Source organism: Python bivittatus, unplaced genomic scaffold (genome assembly GCF_059951505.1).
Source record: "Python bivittatus isolate LINGU-HERP-01145 unplaced genomic scaffold, Pbiv_v1 ctg000850_np1212, whole genome shotgun sequence".
In the NCBI taxonomy this organism is placed as follows: Eukaryota; Metazoa; Chordata; class Lepidosauria; order Squamata; family Pythonidae; genus Python; species Python bivittatus.
The window spans coordinates 11,711,946-11,730,877 of NW_028277112.1; the positions used below are offsets into that span (position 1 = coordinate 11,711,946).

General features: G+C 37.6%; 1 protein-coding gene across 1 annotated transcript; it reads right to left on the bottom strand.

Moving 5' to 3' along the window:
• Positions 1-6,104: 6,104 nt before the first annotated feature.
• On the bottom strand, positions 6,105-18,932 carry MBLAC2 (metallo-beta-lactamase domain containing 2). Its single transcript, XM_007438144.3, has 2 exons — positions 18,040-18,932; positions 6,105-9,028 (listed from the first exon to the last, which is right to left on the bottom strand). The coding sequence occupies exons 1-2, from the start codon at positions 18,539-18,541 to the stop codon at positions 8,643-8,645; spliced, it is 888 nt and encodes a 295-aa protein (XP_007438206.2). The 5' UTR covers positions 18,542-18,932; the 3' UTR covers positions 6,105-8,642.

Below are 18,932 nucleotides of genomic sequence, written 5' to 3' on the forward strand. Positions count from 1 at the left end.
AGGCGGGGGAAAGAGAGCGTATCTCTTGTATTATGATCAACTAAGCCCGAAATTCAGACTCGACAACAGCCTTATCTCAAAAGCGGGACGTAAACCCAAGTCTCTCCGCCAACAATGCCGCTTCCCTCTTCAGATTTCAGCTACAATTGGACGTTGCAACGCCTCTTTGTGTGTAGCCCAAAACAACTGGCTAAGCAGCCTGTCAATCAAGCTTCAGGCGTCCCTCCTTGTCTACTATTAGAAAGGTTGGATAAACGCCAGAACTACCCAGAAAACACTGCGAACCTAACGTCACATTGAAGTTAAGGAAGACGGAGGCAAGTGGAGTATGCCCGGCGCCGTGTTGACGTAGAGGCCCCGCCCATCCGAGTCTCAATGTTCGGAGTTCCAGAGCTCCCTTTAATACGGACCCTGATTGGGTAAAATCCTTGATACAATTTGTCAGTGTCTCCTTCCGTCTTGAAGAGTACAATGTCTTTTTAGGAGGCAGATGTGTACTATTGTGTAATCATTAGTTAAGTTTACGTTTAGACAATCAACAAAACGTACGCATAAGGCTTGTTTTTGGCATATAAACTGTAGACGAGGGGGCGGGGGTTATATTGTTCTCTTACAGAGCGGGATGGCCTAACACAAGTACGTCTTGAATTGAATTGACACGACTGGGCTCAATGTAAATTACAAATTAAGTGACTCAGACCACTCATTGGATCCTAAAAGGACACAGAATGAGTCTTGTTAAACACATGCACACTTCTATTATGTTACTGTAATGGTTAATTTTATCTTCCTTTCTTTTGTTTTACAAGACCATGTCCCGAACTTCCCCTTTGTGGAGAACACTATTATCATTAAAAGCTTTAAGAATTGTCACATAAGCAAAGGGTTGACTGTGGGACATCAGTTGGTATATGAAACACAGTCCCCATGATTTTAGAAACCATAAAATTGTAATAAAATTAACATTTTATTGATTTGTTTTCAATGGCTGAAATCTTACATGATTTTGTATAAGAATGCCCTAAGCATCTTCAGTTTCCCAAAATTTTGTTCATTTAAATACATGCATTTTTATATTTTTAACATTATTATTTTTGCTCAGATGAGATAACATCTGTTCCTCAGTCTAGATGTTGGGAAGTACTATTTTAAAAACCTGTTCTGTAAATAAAGACATTAATCACATGGTTAAACAGGAGTGGAATGGTTTTGAGAGACTGGACTAGCAGTCCCTGTGACAGGAATGTCACCCCTGTAGAAGTACAACCATGGGCCTCAAAATGGACAGATCAATTTAGGGAGTGACAGATTTAAGAACCAAATAAGTCTCTAGAATAGGAATGACATCTTCTGTGATTCAATAAATCCTAATATTGAAATGACAGTGCTGCGAGGCACCTTGACCCTAAAATGAACCCTCCTGAAATCTATTTATATAACCTACTTTTTAAAGTTAAGGAGGTAAATGTAATTTAAGTACTTGAGTTTATTTCTTCCATATCTGTAACAGTTTATTTATCTATCACATTTATACCCTGCTTTAATTATACGGTCTCTCAGTGGAGTGCTGTACATCTACATATTAAGAAAACTTTTCCAAACGATACCAATTATAGCAGTTCTTGAAAAATAAAAATAAATCAATTGACTACAGATGATAATTTACAAACTTTTTAAAATATATTCCAGGACTGATATTTTGTGTGTGCTAAAGTTCCTATCTGAAAGCATTTCTACTTTCTAATATCATCAGTAATAATGCAATTGACATTTCCTAATTTTATGCAAACCTTGCAAATGAAATAGATGTTAAGTTTTACAGGATTTGATAGCAAGCAAAATACCACTTGGCAGTTGCAACTGTTCAATCTCCCTATATGATGCAGATATACAGAGAAATCATAGCTGTCAATCTGCCAGGAAAAAAATCCTTTCTTATCATCAAAATAATTAAGAGTATGCAACTTTTTGAGCTTCCCAAATAACTGCATTAGGAAGGATAATACAAGATATGAGGAAGCAAGAAATTGTAAAAACATGCCAGACATTGAAGCCATGAGGTTTATTCATTTCTTTTAGACTGACTTAAAATGATGAATGCGTGAATCCTCTTTGGTCCTGATTTCTAAACTGAGTACGTAGTTATGAAAGTTTTTGGAAGGAGGCAACACTGTCTATGTACTTTTTTCTGCATGTTCAATTCCTAGGCAAGCAAACTTACTTGTATGCCAATTATAGGACTAAGCCTCATGTCCTACTTGCTGCAGCACAGATACATTAAGGATTTTTGATGGATATGTCAAGACGTTGCTATCATATCCCCAGCCCACTGTTCAGGCAGCTTAGAGTTGCCCTTCCAGTTTAGAAGTGGCATTTTTTTTCTCCCAACCAAAAGCTTGTCATAAGGAATGATCTAAGGTACCTTGGAGATGAGTTTGGGGGTACGTAGGTATGAATAGTTATCACTCAGTTCCAATTGGCCTGACAGGTCTGTGGTACACGCTGTCTCCATCTGGTTGTGAGTACTGAGCATCCAGGGTCATTCTGACTTTGGCTATGAGAGACTGGACGCCTGATTATTTTCCCTTGTTAAACTCCCAGGAGTTTGATAGACTTGTCAACCAGAAATTCTGCTATCTGGTGCATATGTACATTAGATATGTATACTGTATGCTGGGTATATTAAAAAGGGGGAAGTGTGGGAGACACACACACACATTTAAATGGGAAGAGGGGAGTGGAAGAGAAAAACTCTTTCCTGGCCAAAAACAACACTGACTTCAGGAAGAAAAAAGGGAAGAAAGATGCAGAAGCACAATGGCATTGAGCATTTTGGTTCAGGGTTCTCTGCTTTGTATTTCAAATCTGCTTATGAAACCACTCAGGCAGATTAAGGGTAGGGGTTATTTGACATGGTTATCTTTTATCTCTTACTGATAGTAAGAGTATTGCTCTCCCATGTTCCTGCAGTAATCTGGATAATCTCTAGATGGCAGTATGCACAAAATGGAAAGTTAGTCGTCTTGTCAGAAACAGCCTGCAGTAGATGGTAATAATAAAGGCTAAATAAATCATAAAAATGAAGGCTTGAATTCCCAATCCCACCCCACCACGAGTTTAGGAGAGCAGCCAGTGGTTGATTTTCCTGTTGGTAGGAGATCATGGGAGGGGAAAAGATGGCAGGGAATCCACCTTTCACAGCTCTGAAACTGCCTTTAATTAAATTGTGTGAGGACAGCAAAACTGCCCAGCATTGTTGGTAGGCGCAATAAAGGTAAGCTGTGGGGGTAACACAGTTTATATCAACAAGCTTTCCTTCAACTTAAAGGCAGAACAGCACATTAACATGGCCCGTAAGAGCCCATAGTATGTTTGTTAATGAGGGATTTTATTTTTAATTATGAAAACCCAGTAAAAATGTGTATGACACATACATGCATACACACGTGCACATATTGCTAAGCACATTTATGTATATGAGTTATTTGGGCCACTGTATTTCCATATAACAGAACCCTCCAGTTGCACTCCTAAATATATAGCTTCTACCATCAGTAATACTGCTGTGTTGTGGTGACACTTCAAGAAGTTTGGCTGAATCAACAGTGAACATTTCTTTTCTCATGATACTATTTTTCCAAACACCTGATGCTCTCCAGAAATATAGATGTTAGTGTTGAAGGCTGATGTAAAATGCTGTTACTGAGAACTCTATTCACTCAACCACTGTTCAACACATATAATTTCCAAAATCCACACCTATGTGGGATATCTGCTCTGTCAAGAACAGTAATGTTTTCCTAGTGGAGCAAATTTTAATTTACTGACTTCACCATGATGCTGAACTTATTCTGCATTTCTTAAAATCTTGACCCATTGATTCTCCAAAATTGAATATTTCAATTCTTCATTTCACAATTCAGATATATAATTAATATTAAAGTTCATTTTACGTTTTAATTTCTTATAAAATTGAAATGTTGAACTCTGTTCCAGTGTTGCATCTCTTAAGGATCCTACAATGCAGGTACAACAGAGGCTGCTAAAATATCTGGGCCATACTGTTTAAATGCATTTTTCAATTGTATACATTTTTCAATTGTATACCAAGGAAATGGTATAGATAAGTGATATTTAATGCACAATCTCTCAAAGTCTTTAAAGCAATCATTAGAAATCAACTAAAATATACTTTTGAAAATGAAATTAATTCACCAGAAAATATTATTTCCTGTGTATTAGATTCCTAAAATAATGTTTAAAAGGGATGGTCATTAGATTTTTTAAAAGTTAGCTTTGTAAGCAATTTTTAAAAAAATTTAACTCACTATCCGGTCTTGTCCAGTCATAGCCTTATTTTGGTTTTAAATCACTACATATGTCAATATAAGTCTGGAAAGATTATAGTTAAGGATCTTAATGTGATGCTGAACTATATGCCTAAAAAATGGAATTTGTCATTTTGTGAAGAGCTTTGGCTCTGTTGAGGCTGGGGCACAACCAAGAGGATAATTTTACAGAATTGAAAAGAAACTTATTCTCCTGTTTTTAAGAAACGGATTCCAGGACATGAGTATATAATTTTTTGGTAAAATCTCTTTACAAATGAAAGTGGGTAATATTCACACTGAGGATATCTACTAAGAAAATTCATTTAGATTTCAACAGCAACTTAACAGGAGTTAGTCTTTTATGTTGCCACACTTGAAGACAGAAAACCCACAACTTTGCAGCTTGTCTTACTTGCATATATACAACTGCACCAGCAGATGGCATCATAAAATAAATTGTTCAGCATAGATTGAACAGACCATAGAATTCTGAACATCTCAATGAATTCACTCTGCTCAGCCTTTGGTAAGATTATTTGCTTTCTCAGTGGCAATAGATACATCCATCCATCAATTTCTCCAGCACATTTTTCTGAAACTGATCACAAAATTTGAGTCTTTGGCCAATCTTTAACTTATTGATCTGTAAAATATGGATAAAACCATATCCATTTTTAGGTATTAATGTGGCTTTAGCATGAGAAAGATCTCAATCTCAGCATCTTTCACATATTCAGTTATGCCCCTGAACTTCAAATATCTTCTATAATTTATCCCAGACAAATTAATGTATATTTTTTGCACCTTGTCTTGATAGAGGCATCTTCAGTATTATTTAGAATGGTTATCGAAGAGATAACATAGCATATATTAAAAAACCAAAATCAGTTCAAAAGAACTGTTAAGAATTTGATGTAAAATAGCATTGTACTTTAAAAAATTGGGCTCTGGGAACTCCCATATCTATATCAACATGAAAGGAAGGAATAAACCATTTTTTTTTTTAAAAGAGACAATATGCAGTTGATTATACTAGCCTAATTTCATTAATTGTGTAAAGCACTCTCAGCACTTGGGGTGAAAGCAACTTTAAAATACCATTCTGATTAGTGTACTAAGAAAAAATCAAGAGTGATTAATGAATAGTTACTGCAGTTAATATAGTTACCATAAATGTAAAAAGGCCCTGTCTAAAACATCAGTGCAAGATATGAAATAGTCTTACAGAAACAAGATCATCCTAAAAATGATACATTTTCACAAATGATATCACTATACAGTAAGTACAGTAAAATGGTGAAGGATTCAAGAGAACCTCAATTCTTGGTTATTATATGGACAAGTTATGTGGTTTTCTTGGCAGCAGTATGGACGTATTTCAGATTGTTGTATGCCGCCCAGAGTCACTTTTTGTGAGATAGGCGGCCATACAAATTTGATAGATATAGATAGATAGATAGATAGATAGATAGATAGATAGATAGATAGATAGATAGATAGATAGATAGATAGATTTGCTGATTGTTTCATCCCTCTCTATTGTCTTTGCAGGCTAATCTTATGCCCCTGGGGTTTCCTGGCATTTTCTTTCAATTTGTCAAGATACACAAAGCAATTTTAGAGGTGGCAACTGGTATGTTCAAACTATTTCCCCCATCCCCGAAACCTTGATTGTTTATACCCCTATCACTCCTCTTATCTCTCCTAAGGGAAACAAATATGTATCCTCTCACTCAAAAGGAAAGGGAACCAAAAAGAAAAATGGAAATCTCACTGGAGAAGTATTTTGTGTCATTATTATTTTATTATCAATATCAATGATAAATTATATAATTGTTTTCTTGAAACCAATGCCATTAGTAAAGTTTTATTAGTATGGTGCATTACAACTTTTAAAAATTCTTTTAAACCATATATTACAGCAGTATTCATGACCCAGTTAAATAATACCTCTTAAAGTGATAACATATCAACATGGCTGAAATCCAAATAATTTTATTTTAACTAGGTTATTGGGTTTTTAAACTGTGAAAAACAGACAAATACAGAATCCCTTAGTGGTTCCAAACTTTTTTACAAAAAAAAGTATAGTAAATGTATGATCAGTATCATTTTTTAAAAAATGTTTTCTTTCAGAAATAAACTTTATAATATAAAAATATTTAAAACAATAAAGATTCTATAGCATTCTCTCTCAGGGGTAGTATTTTACTAACCAATAATAATCAAAAGTTGAATTGTGATCCACTTCTAGGTTGAAACTTGAATAAAGCTACAATCCACTGTTCACTTACTAGAATAAAATCTCACTGAATTGAGTAGTATTTATATTTCAGTAAGGAAGGTCCTTCCCATCTGAATATATTTCCCAATAACCATAATTATTTATTGGCTTCAGTAGGTAAGCTTACTTTGTGACCTAATCGGATTGAAACAAGACAGATTTTCTTTAAAATCAGCAAGTTGTATAAGTAGCTGATTGCTTGGTAACTTACTAAACCAACAGAAAAGCTTCAGATCAGTCCTTCACCACAAGACTTTGACACCTGTAGGATTCCTTACACTGAATTACTCTCATAGTGAGAAATCAAAGTATCAACACTTTGGTAAAACGACTTTCAAGACATCGGCAAAGGGAGAGGAGGGAATAGAAAGTGAAAATAAGCAGTTTCTTTTACCTATGGATAAAATTGTTATTAATGCCTCAGCAATATTTCAGAACAAAATAATTTCGTAATGGTCCAGACCAAAAAGTCATTCTGTAGCAGAAATAAACAAGGCACTACAAACTCACATGGATTCCAAGATGGTTGAAAATCTTGATTAAGCAGGAATCAGATTAACCTTGATTGTGCTTAATACTGTAGCTGACACTGTGCTTAACTGTATTTAACCCAAGAGGAAGAAATCTGGTCAAAAAGGGAATGGATATGAGTGCAATAATATGGCAACACACTCCTAATCTTTTCATCACAACTGTGTGGCTCCTCGGTTATGACTATACAATTTTTAATAGCATACAAACAGCATTTGCTAATCTGAGGTTATACTGCTAGATGCCTTTTTCCTATTATTCAAAGGTACTGAATTAATAGTTTTTGTTAGTATAGACAGTAATTCCAGTATTAATTGCCAAAATGATGTACTTTGCACTATTTATTCATCTGTTTTAGAACAGGAAATAGGCACTGTTAACATTTTAAGAACTATACTTTCATAGGATACAAAGTGCTGAATACTGTGGTATCAAGCATCAAAGTGTTGCTTTGATGTTGGGGAGATATTGTGCAATGGAATTCAAAAAGGGAAAAAGTATGATGGCCACAATAGTCAAGTAAGTTACTGTTCTTGCAAGAAAGGTAATTTTAATATAATTTTTACTGAATTCCAACAAATCAAATTCTGATGCAAGACACAAGCTCTGTTTTCATACAAGAAACTAGCACAATGCAAATTGTGGAAAGAAGGAAAGAAAAGAAACTAATAAGAGAAAAATAATATATGATGGGTGAAAACTTTTAACTGAAGTCTGACCCGCATGTAATGTGCAAAGGGCCAGGGCACCTGATACAACCTACCACCCAATATCAATTTGCTTGCTGCGGACGCCCATTTTGTTTACAACTGTGGTTCAATCAGCAACTCACACTTGCTGAAGGGTTTCTGCAACTGTGGTACTACAGGAATTAAAAACCTTGGATTATGGGTGCATGTTTTACTTAAAAATTGTCAGACTGAACTTTTAATAGTTATACACTCACACTTATAGCATTAGTCATATTTGAAAAGCAAGCAATATACTTAAAATATTAAATGGCATTTCATTTTTTTAAACCAATACCTAAATGCAATACAATTCAAGAACAACAATAACATAGAACAATATTGGATATGAACATTTGGTATTAACTTCAGTTTACATTCATCCCATACAATAAAAATTACTTAGGTACTTAGTGCATTCAACATGACAGTGGAATGTTCTAATAGCCCCTTCTTCCCACAACCCTTGCTTTTAAATTTCAGTCGTTTAAAATATGCTTTCAACATAAACCTCTAACTGAAGCTGCATCAGAAAGTTTGACACAAGTGCAAAACTTTTATTTTAGCGTGCATGTTTCAAAATGGTTTAAAATACAAAATAAATTATTTAGAACATCTGTCAAATAGCATTCAACATATGTGCAAACTTGCCTTGAAAAGAGACAAAAAAGATGAGTAGCTTTGGCACAGCTACTAGCATATATTGGCATTTTTAAAATATAAATTAATTAGATAAAAATAAGCATCTTCGTGGCTGTGAAGTTAAGACTATGAAGTTGTTCTAGGATTTGTTGCGCGAAGTGCTAGGCTTGCAACCGATCTCATCGCACACGTAGAAATCTTGTGACAAACCCCAGCATTTGAAATATAGTTGGAAGCCAAACGGTACAGCCGTTCAGCTCCAAATGTGTTAAAATGCCCTGGAAGGACTTTCTCCACAAGGCCCCTATTGACTAATTCTATCAGTCGCTGGCAGGTTGTAACGTAGTCATTTATTCGGCTGTAGGGAAGCCAGTCAATCATTGAGCCATCATATACAACATCCCCACTGAACAGAATCTTCCGTTCTCTGTCATGCAAACAAATGCTTCCTCTCGAATGGCCAGGCATGTGCATGACAGTGAGCTGTCTATCACCAAGGCTGATCACATCCCCTACAAGAAGAAACAAAATTTTATGGACAAAACGGTTTTCGAAAATGCAGTCTTATGTTTGTTTCTGCTATAAACTCATGCATTAGAACTGTAACTAGAAGCCAACTATGCAGGAAGACATATATCACTCCTCCCCACATGCTTGACAAAGATGAACACCCACGCAAAATAGGAAGGACTCTGTGAGCATTAATACTTACCTTAGTTTAGCGCTCAGTGGAAGGGGAAGAGTAAATATATGAAGAAAAGAAACTGATCTTTTTAGGTCTCTTCCAACCACATTTGCCAGATGAGCAGCAACATGGCAAAGCTATAGTCTACTGGGAAATCCAGCATATAATACTATGCATGTTTAACATCATCCTTATCTCACAGCATGATTTCATGCCTGTTACCAACTGGGTTTCCTCTCATAAGAGTTCTATTAGACTGGACAGCTTGTACTTTTCTGAGCTCTGCTCTTTTCCATCAGCTCCAACTGACAGCCAATTGTCTCAAACTGCACTTTCTTATTCTTTATAAAAGAAAACAAAACAACTGTCAGCTTGAACTCTATCTCCCACAGAAGCCATAATTAAGGAAGCTACAAGTGAATGAAGCTCAATACACAATAGTAGTAATACCTGGCTTGTGGACTATTTGGTTACATCAGCTCACTCAATATCATCCACAGAATACAAAGCTTACTGAACATAAACAGAGTAAAAAACGTAAACGTTCTTCACAATTAGCACAAATGCTTTTAAGAAGTAGCTTTCTAAGTCTCTGGCTCTGGCATCCTCGTCAACGTTTTGGAGATTAAAATTGAAACGGGCTTGTAACACTTTGTTTAAACACTCTACTCCCTCCACTATTGCATATTTTGAAGGCTTTCTAGTTTATGGGTATATTTTGAGGTAATTTATCCTGTGACGGTTAGAAATTAAGATGACTATTATTAAGGAATTACCAAGAAAAAACCCTGCAAGTTTGTTCTAATATAATGCTGTCAAATCCTTCAAAATATACTTCAGCAACTGAAATTGTGAAATGCTGCCTTCACGCTTATATGTATGCATTCTGCGCACTACAGATAAGATGGATTCATTTCTTACTTGGATACATAGCTTCTAGAGAACAGACTAATACTACAAGAAATGCTAACCTACAGAATCATAACATAGTTTACAAATGCAAAATAAAATAACTTTCAAGAAAATGCAGACTACTCATGGTAAATGTTGCCATACCTACTTCTTCAAATAAATGAACTTATAAAATTAGACAATTCTTCTATCCCCTGTAATCTTTGTACATCATGGGCAGGGAAGCTGCAAGCTTTCAGAGTGATCAGTTTAGGTATTCTGGTAGAAACAATATTCCTCCCTGGGCAGCAAATAACTGGAAAGGATGTAAACTAAGAAAAAGAAAGACAAGGAGCAGCGGTACCCATTTACAGCCCCAGTTCCATGCACATGGTCTTTTGGCAGAGTTCAAATCTTTGATATAAAATAAGAGGTCCTCTATCTTTGTTGTATCCTGCAATTTAGGGTTCAGGGTAGAATCATAAAGAAGAATTTGATGGAAAAAAACTGTCCAAATAATAGGCTAAAAGACCAACACAACCTGAGATATTGCCAGATCAGGACATGCATCCTCTCACAATTCACAAATATAACCAGCAGCCCCAAAAGGTGAGAAAGTACCTAAAGACTACAAGATCTGATGTTGCTTTATTTTGGTCATCACAGTACAGTTCTGACTAAAAAGGAAAGATGGCTCCACAATTTTGTTTTTTTTTTTCTATTCTTGTATTACTACATACAAGAAGGTAACTAAGCAGGTCACGCTGCTTTCTTCATATATAATTGCCTTACTGACTAAGCTAATGCAATGCAGAGTAGAGTTATTTCTAAGTACACAACCAGTCAAAATAATATCTGGACATTTTGCCTTATATCCATAGATCTTACAGAGCCAGAATGCTCTTTGCTTTAAAAAAAAAAACTGGGAGGAGAGTTAGGGTTCCAGGCCAAATAGCAACCTGAACAAGCACTGGATAACATGTCCAGAATCCAGGCTAAAGCCAGATAACCTGGCCATATTGCAGCCATAGTATTGACCTTCAAACTAAAAAGAGAGGTACAACTATGAGATTTCTATTTTACTAATCTGGCAACAGAAGCCTATTAAAGAAAATATTTAGCTTAAAAAAGCCATACCTAATTTATCAATCTAATTAACTTATTATATAACAATTTTACTACTAGTTACAATAAACCAAATACAGTTTTCTCTGAACTGTAATAAAAATCCATAATTCAATAGAATAAATTGAACATTTTACAGGAAGCTTTTGCAATAAAAATAAATAAATAAATAAATAAATAAATAAAATAATAATGGTAGTAGTAGTTACTCAGATTGTTTCCAAATGTTTTTCATCATAACCAAGTGATTGGCTGATGTCACAAACTCTTTAATGAAGGTGGTTGAAAAGGTGGTTGGACTAGAATTAGAGTCCTCTGGATGAAACAGATTATCTGGACTCTTTTCAATCAGGATTTAGGTGTGGGTATGGAATTGAAACTTCATTGGTTACTCTTCTTGATTACCTCTGGCAAGGCTTGGATGGAAGGAGTATGACTATACTAGTTCTGCTGGACTTGTGAGTGACCTTCAATACCACATATCACGGTATCTGCCTGCAATTACTGTACGTTAGGAGATTTTGCTGTGAGAGCTGTGGGACAGTTATTCCTGAGTGGTCAGTTCCCACTGGCAGTGGCAGAGGTTGGGCCCTTGACTTTTGGATTGCTGCACAGCTCAGTTCTCTTCCCCCTATTGTTTAACATCTACCTGAAGCTCCTGGGAGAGATCATCTGCCAGAATGAGGTGAGGTATCATCAAATATGCTGATATCCAATTATATATTTTCCATCTGGGTTCAGGCAACATACAGGGTGGAGGTCTTGACTCAGTGACTGGAGGCTGTTAGGGTATGTATTGTGAGAAACAAACTTAAACTGAATTCTACCAAGACAGAGCAGCTGTGGATTTAGAAGATGACTTAGTCCATCTTACTTGGTCCATCTTTGTCTCCAGATGGGGTAGGGTTTTCCCAGATGGACCTGGCCTACAATTTGTGGATCAACATGAACTGACAGCTCCTGCTTGAACAGTAGGTGGAGGCAGTGGCCAGGAAGGCCCTTGTGCAACTACAGTGGCCAGGTGTAACTTTTTCTAGATCAGGAGGCTTTATTCAGAGTTACTCATGACCCTTGAGGCTGGATTACTGTGATGTACAATACATGGAGTTGCCCTTGTAGATCATTTTGAAGCTTCACCTGGTACAATATGCAGCAACCTGACTAGTTAGGCTGCATTCAGGTTCACCCATGTAACACCACTACTATAGGAGCTGCACTGGCTGCCAGGGAGTACAGTTCAAGATGATGATGATTTCTGAGTACAGTTCAAGATGATGATTGTCACCTTTAAAGCCCTAAATGGCTCAGGAGCTGGATATCTCTGTTACCACCTCCTCTGAGTTGAATCTGCCCATCCTGGGAGTGAGGACTTACTGAAGGTTCTGCCACCAAGGGAATGCCATCTTTATAGAACCCAGACCAAGTGATAGTCCCCTTCCTTTGTAATGTCCAGACCACGTAAGAAAGGCATTTGAATCCAAGTGAGATTTTGTTACTCCCAAATGGTGGTGCCTCAGATGGACTGTTTATAGTTATATTAAATGATTTTTTAAAATCTTGTTATATTTATATTGCAAGCAGCTCAGAATCTCTAGAAATGTAGTAGTATATGAATTGTATGTATAATAAGTAACTAAAACTACACAACTATAAAATACTGTATATTTGTATATACAGTATACAGATATACCACACGATATAGTGTATCTTTCATTTTTCACATTGTGAGTAGCAGTAGCAGATAATGGCTAAAGTAAGGGGCTGATAAAGGATGAAGAAGAACACAAAAGAGGATAATGAACCATCCTCATCAATTAGATTTCATATTTACTTAATTCTGTACATTTCAGCAATCAAGAAAATTACTAAGTAATCATTTTGACATTCAATGAACTAAAACTACTAGCTGCTTGAACTTAATTTCGCAAGATTTCTTATAGCCATTTGTTTTTAATTTCAGACATTTCCCCAAAGTGAAAGTTAGTCTCAAAAGGCTTTGTTGTAACTGCTACAAAGGGGTGTGCGTGTGTGTATTAGTCTGACTAATTTCATTTAGTTTGTTGTTTCTTTATACTTTCTCCTACCTTTTCTATCTTTCCTCTGATAAACCATTAAAACTTAAAATATTTGGTGTATAATAATATACAAATAGTAATACATATTATTAGACTTATCATGCCTCTGTCTCAATAGAAAATAATTTGAATAAGGAAAATAAAATTTCAAATTAAGGTTCTTTCTAGCCATTTTTAGATATACTAGTTTCCAGGATGCAAGCACTGAGAATAATTCCTTTTGCAATTAGACACAGAGCCTAATGTTCCAATTTTGGACCTTAATTTCTCATAAAACATGGATTATGTCAGTAGAAATTAAATTCTGAGTCAGAAACTCTTCTTCCTCTTTCTCCTTAATACCAGCTTTAGCTCAGTTATCCTGCTTATTTTAAACCACTGCATCCAAAATAGGTTATTGAATCAGTCAGATTACTGACTGAGATATTAACTCACAATCTATTTTATTAGCCAATATTAAATCAGCTTCCCGTTTTAGACTCAGAATGAATTCTAGTTTCAACTAAACCTTAACCTAAGGGCTGAAGTCGGTGCAAGAAAGGAAGAGCAAGGAGAGGTGACCATCTTTCTCAAGTCCATATGCCATAATTTAGAAACCTGGGAATCTGCATCCAAAACAGGTCATTATCTTGTGTAAGCTGTTCTATGGGTACTTCAAAACAAACAAACAAACAAACAAAACCAAGTTAGGAACAAAAGCATTATTCACTCTGAAGCAAGCCCCATCAACATTAAGCACAGGTACTGCAAAGAATCAATGCACATAATTGCAGAGTGGCTCAAAAAATAAAACAATTAAACAAAGGAAAATAATTTTCTGGAGCCCTACATTTACAATAGCAGCAATAACAAAAAGTGTGCTTTACTGGGAAATGTAAGCAGATAGGATTCTGAACTCCTATCTCCCTCTAAAATTTTAAATCAAATGATCTTCTGGCTGAGCTTTTCTTGTAATGCTTTTCTTGGCTGACTCCCCATCTTTGAGAATGCTATCTTCCCAGAAAAGATGCAATATATAATTTCAACTAGTTAAATCATAACATAACATTTTCCATATTTTCAATTTTTAATGGACCCCACAAAAAATCAAGATGGAAAAATTGCTTCCTTGTTTGCAGTAGTAACCAGCAGCTTGCTGTAATATAGCCCCAAACATAATCCATTATGCATTTAATATTTAATTAACAAGAATGGTCAACAGCTCTGTTAATGTTACTTTGGATATACTTACATTTCACAGATACTATGACTCAAGTCTTCCTGAGTTGTTCACTTACACATATAAAAGATAAAATTGTGTACAAAGAGGGGGCAACGTATGTACCCTATCACTAAACTATTTCTCTTTTCTCAAATATGGTGTAGAATGGTTTAAAATCAATTTGTCCTAAGATAATTTTAGTAATGCGTTGGTACTGTTCAGATACATGAATTAGTTCATACTTAGTGTACTGCTGCTCTATACAGGTGTTTATCTATCCATGAAAACACTAAAACAGTGATAGAATTGGAGATGTCCATGAGTTCTACCTCCATGGTCTCCAGGGTTCCCTTCAAATATTCAATGATTATTTCTGAAAATAAATTCTAATAAAAATGAAGATGTAAGCTTTTTAGGGTAGCCCACACTCCTAGAGACACTGAGGGTTGTACTTGCATGTACTTATACTCTTTAGCTATCACATCTGTGTAAGATTGCCTGCACTTAAGTTTAGAATATTAACCATGGATATATTAATGCAACACAAACATTATAAACATGGGAGTTTGTAGAAGGGGGATGGGGGGGAGTGAAGGAATGTGTATTAAGATGGGTTGACTCAAACTTCACCTGAAGATACTTGGATGTGACCTTACGAAACAAGTATATAAAGTGAGAGTTGCTGTCATGTCACAACATATACATTTGATCATTTTGGCATCATCATAGTTAGGAAGAAATGCCTATGATTATGAATGCACTGTTAACAATAATTTAGGCAAAATAAAGATGTTTCTAAGTCAATTTTGAGTAAAAGGTTGCAGTTTCATGGCAGAGCATATGCGCTCATGCAAGATACCCATATTCCAACCACAGTATCTCCTGGTAATACTAAAAAAGACTCCAGTTGGAAACCTTTTGGAACAACTGTCAGTTAGTGTCAAGACAAAAATGAGAAAGGTGGATCAAAGCTATAAAGTAGTATTCTATGATTTTACGTTGACTATAATTAAGGTGGCTTACAAATAACAAAACATCATCAACAACAAAACAACTATTCTCTAAAAAACTTTGTAAAAAGTTGAAGAGCCATGTATATCCTTGAGAAAAAGTATGTCAGATTAGGCACAATGAAATAAAACTATTACCTAAAATCAAGCAATGCTGGAATTTACTACTGGACTGGTATTCCAGATTGTGGGCATCATAATCAAAATGGACATTTTTATAGTGCCCACACACCAAACATTTAATGATGGTAAGACTTAGTAAAAAAATCTCAAAAGCTGATAAAGTTTTGTAATAGTCTTATACAAGAAGATATTCTTGACATCTTGATTTCTGCCATAATGTTATTGTAATTTATAGAGTACAATCGAGTAGAAGATGCTTTACAGAATATAAAGGGAGAGCTTTCTCCCACAAGGAGCTTATAATCTAATAAATCAGGATGCACCCTTTGAACATCAATCAGAATCTTTCTACTTTTTCTCCCCAAATTCCAGCACTGTTTATAACCTCTGAAAAGTTAATCAGGCCACAGTTAAACAAAAATGTAGCTAGGGAAATATTAAAAGTGAAGAGTCTAAAATAATAGGTATAATGAGGTGAGTGAAAAGAATCAGATAATCAGTCTAATTTGGCTTATGCCTTCAAGGTTTTCCACGCCTATTTAGGCGTTTAATTAGATATTAAACATATAGGCTGAACTGTTAGATACTGAACTATATATTGAAATGTTTGGGTTGTAATGTGTGAAACACTTAATTGGAAGAAGCGTGCATAAGATGCCACTCCTAGGTTATAATCTGTGGATAGTATTTAAAGGACTTAAGCATGACCAGTTGTTCCAAAATGTTGATAGAACTGCGGAATGGACAGATACATGCTGGAAAAAAAATCTCATAAAACTAAGATCTGTTGTTCTCAAAAGGTGCCACATACAAACACATACACACACATACACAAAGCACCACAATGTTTTCTCCAGCATACAGCACAAATATTTCATGGATAAATGTTCAAAACTCATTGTTCATAGCAATGTTACTTCTTGGCAAAATTGAATTCCTGGGCATTTTTTCTTTGGATGATATGCTTACTTTTTTTTTTTCGCCCAAGCAACAGGGATACCCTACAGAAGTACATGGTATTAAGAGTCTTCGTGATTTGCTGCATCATGTACTTTGTATCCCACCCATTCCTCAGCAGATGCTCAAGATGTCCCCACCCACACTGTTTCTTTCAGACTCTGACAGTGCATATGCACATTTGTATGACCTTTAAGAGCCAGACTCACTACTTCAATGCTCTGTGCGTGGATTTTACAAAGCTGCTCTCAATCTCTCCTTCCAGATTTAAAGAGATACAATCTTTTACATACAGCCATACCAAAAAGATGATTTCAACATCATGGATGAAATATGCATGTAGCTCATGCATTTTTTCTCTTTAAGAAACCCATATACACTGCTCTGTTTCTATGCTCCCATCTATAATCTCCTTTTAAAACATTTTATAAAAGTACAGAGACCATATAACGCTATACTTTCCATTTCCACTCCACCCTCACCCCCCGTGTTTTCCTCCTCCATTCCCTATATATGTATTTCCTAGTGATTTCAAATCTTGGGAGAATTGCTCCACCCCTTGCCATACTCAAAGAACTGAAGCTATAACCCAGACTAATTCTATTATTTCCTTGTACTGTATCACCAGAAATTCCCTTCCTTTTACACACTGTTACTGAAATGGCATAGTACACCCCTCCCACGCCTTATTAATTTAACACTAGCACTCAAAATCCATCTACCTCCATTACTGAATCTTTATAACTTAAGTACACTTATATCTTAAGTACATCTTGCACAATAAATTATGCTAAATATTAATTTTTCTGAAAAACAGAACTTACAATTTTTATACCACCCTCTCACAAGGCTCCAGACAATGCGCCTGCATTTTTGATAGGTGAATACGAATACCCAGTATTTTATTGCAGTAACAGAAAAGTTGCAGGACTCCAACAGCCCACCCTTCCCATTACTGTGTCCAAATAATCCACTTCAGCAGAGGCCCAGCAGTCCATTTGCAATACAGAAGTAATGCTGATAATACTCAAACCTGCCTGTTGTACGCCCTTCCAATTCACTATGACCTATACGATATTAAAGAAAGCCAAATTCTGCACGTGGCCAGAGCTCTCTTTCTCACAGAGGGTTTTCTGAAGTAATAAGAAAAGGAAAAAAAATAAGAAAATGAAAAAGAAGCACCCCCCAAATATATTATATTGCATACAAGAAATCACCCAGCCTAGTGTTTAAAGAACCATTAATCCCTGAAATCACACATGCGCGTCCTTGCAGGACGTGGGTCAGAAGGCAGCTTAAGAAGAAAGCGTTCATCAGTTCAAGACTGTACTCCGGGGTCCCAGCAGGCGCGGGGCAGTTGGGACGCGGAGCCTGCCCGCCCTGCTGCTACAAGCTGCCTCCGGGGCGAGATGCGCGTCCCCCGTGGCAGCCCGCCGTCCCCCCGCCCCGCGCTTACCCTCCTGCAAGACGTGAGTCGGCTGGACGGGTCGCACTCGGAACTGTCTGGCCCTCCAGCCGGGGCTCGGCGGCCTCACCACCTCGCTGTCCGAGAGCCAAGTGACGGTCTCGTAGTTATCGCCGCGGCGCAGGGCTCCGGCCTCGGCGCTGTGCACAGCCACCTCCTCGAACTGGTGCAGCCCGCCCGAGTGGTCGAAGTGCACATGGGTGGCGATGGCTAGCAACGGCCGCCGCCGCCCGCTGCTTGCGGGCTCCTTCCCTGCTTCGCCGCGACCTGCTCCCTCCTGGTCGCCCTGGGCCGGCTCGGGATCCAAGAGCCCGGCCAGGTGAAGGTAGTCGGGGAGGCTGCGCAGCCCCAGCCCCGTGTCGATGACCACGTCCCGCTGGGAGCCGCGCACCAGCCAGATATTGGCGCGGTTGCCCGACTCGTAGAAGCGCTCTTGGATCCAGTAGATACCTCCGCCCAGAGACTTGTGCGCGAACCACTCCAGCGCCGACATCACCGCCGGCCGCGAAACGAAGCGCTGAGGCCAGACTCCTGCCTGCGGTAATTGGGCGAGGACCGCGTGTGCCAACGGCGTGGACGCGCAGCTGGGCGAGAACGAGGGCGGCCCGCGCAGGGGGAGGCGCCGGGGCGGGGACTGAATCTCCAGCTCCTCGACCTAAGCCGCCTCGGCTTAGGCGGTGGTCCCCGCCCGGTTCTCTCCCACTGCAGTAACGCGTCAGAGGGAACGAAGGGGGCTGTGGGAAGGCGGGCTTGCCTCGGAAGGGGATGCGGTTGCATGTGGGGATTGCCTGCGAGGTTGAGGCTGCAGCTACGCGACAGCTGCTACAGCAGAGCGCTCTGCGTTGTGCTGAAGAAAATGCGAGGCTCTCTCACCAGGGAACCCT

Coding starts and splice junctions, on each gene's coding strand:
- MBLAC2 (XM_007438144.3), bottom strand. CDS start 18,541: ATGTCGGCGCTGGAGTGGTTCGCGCACAAGTCTCTGGGCGGAGGTATC. Junction 9,029..18,039: donor GACTCACGTCTTGCAGGAGG/GTAAGCGCGGGG, acceptor TTCTTCTTGTAG/GGGATGTGATCAGCCTTGGT.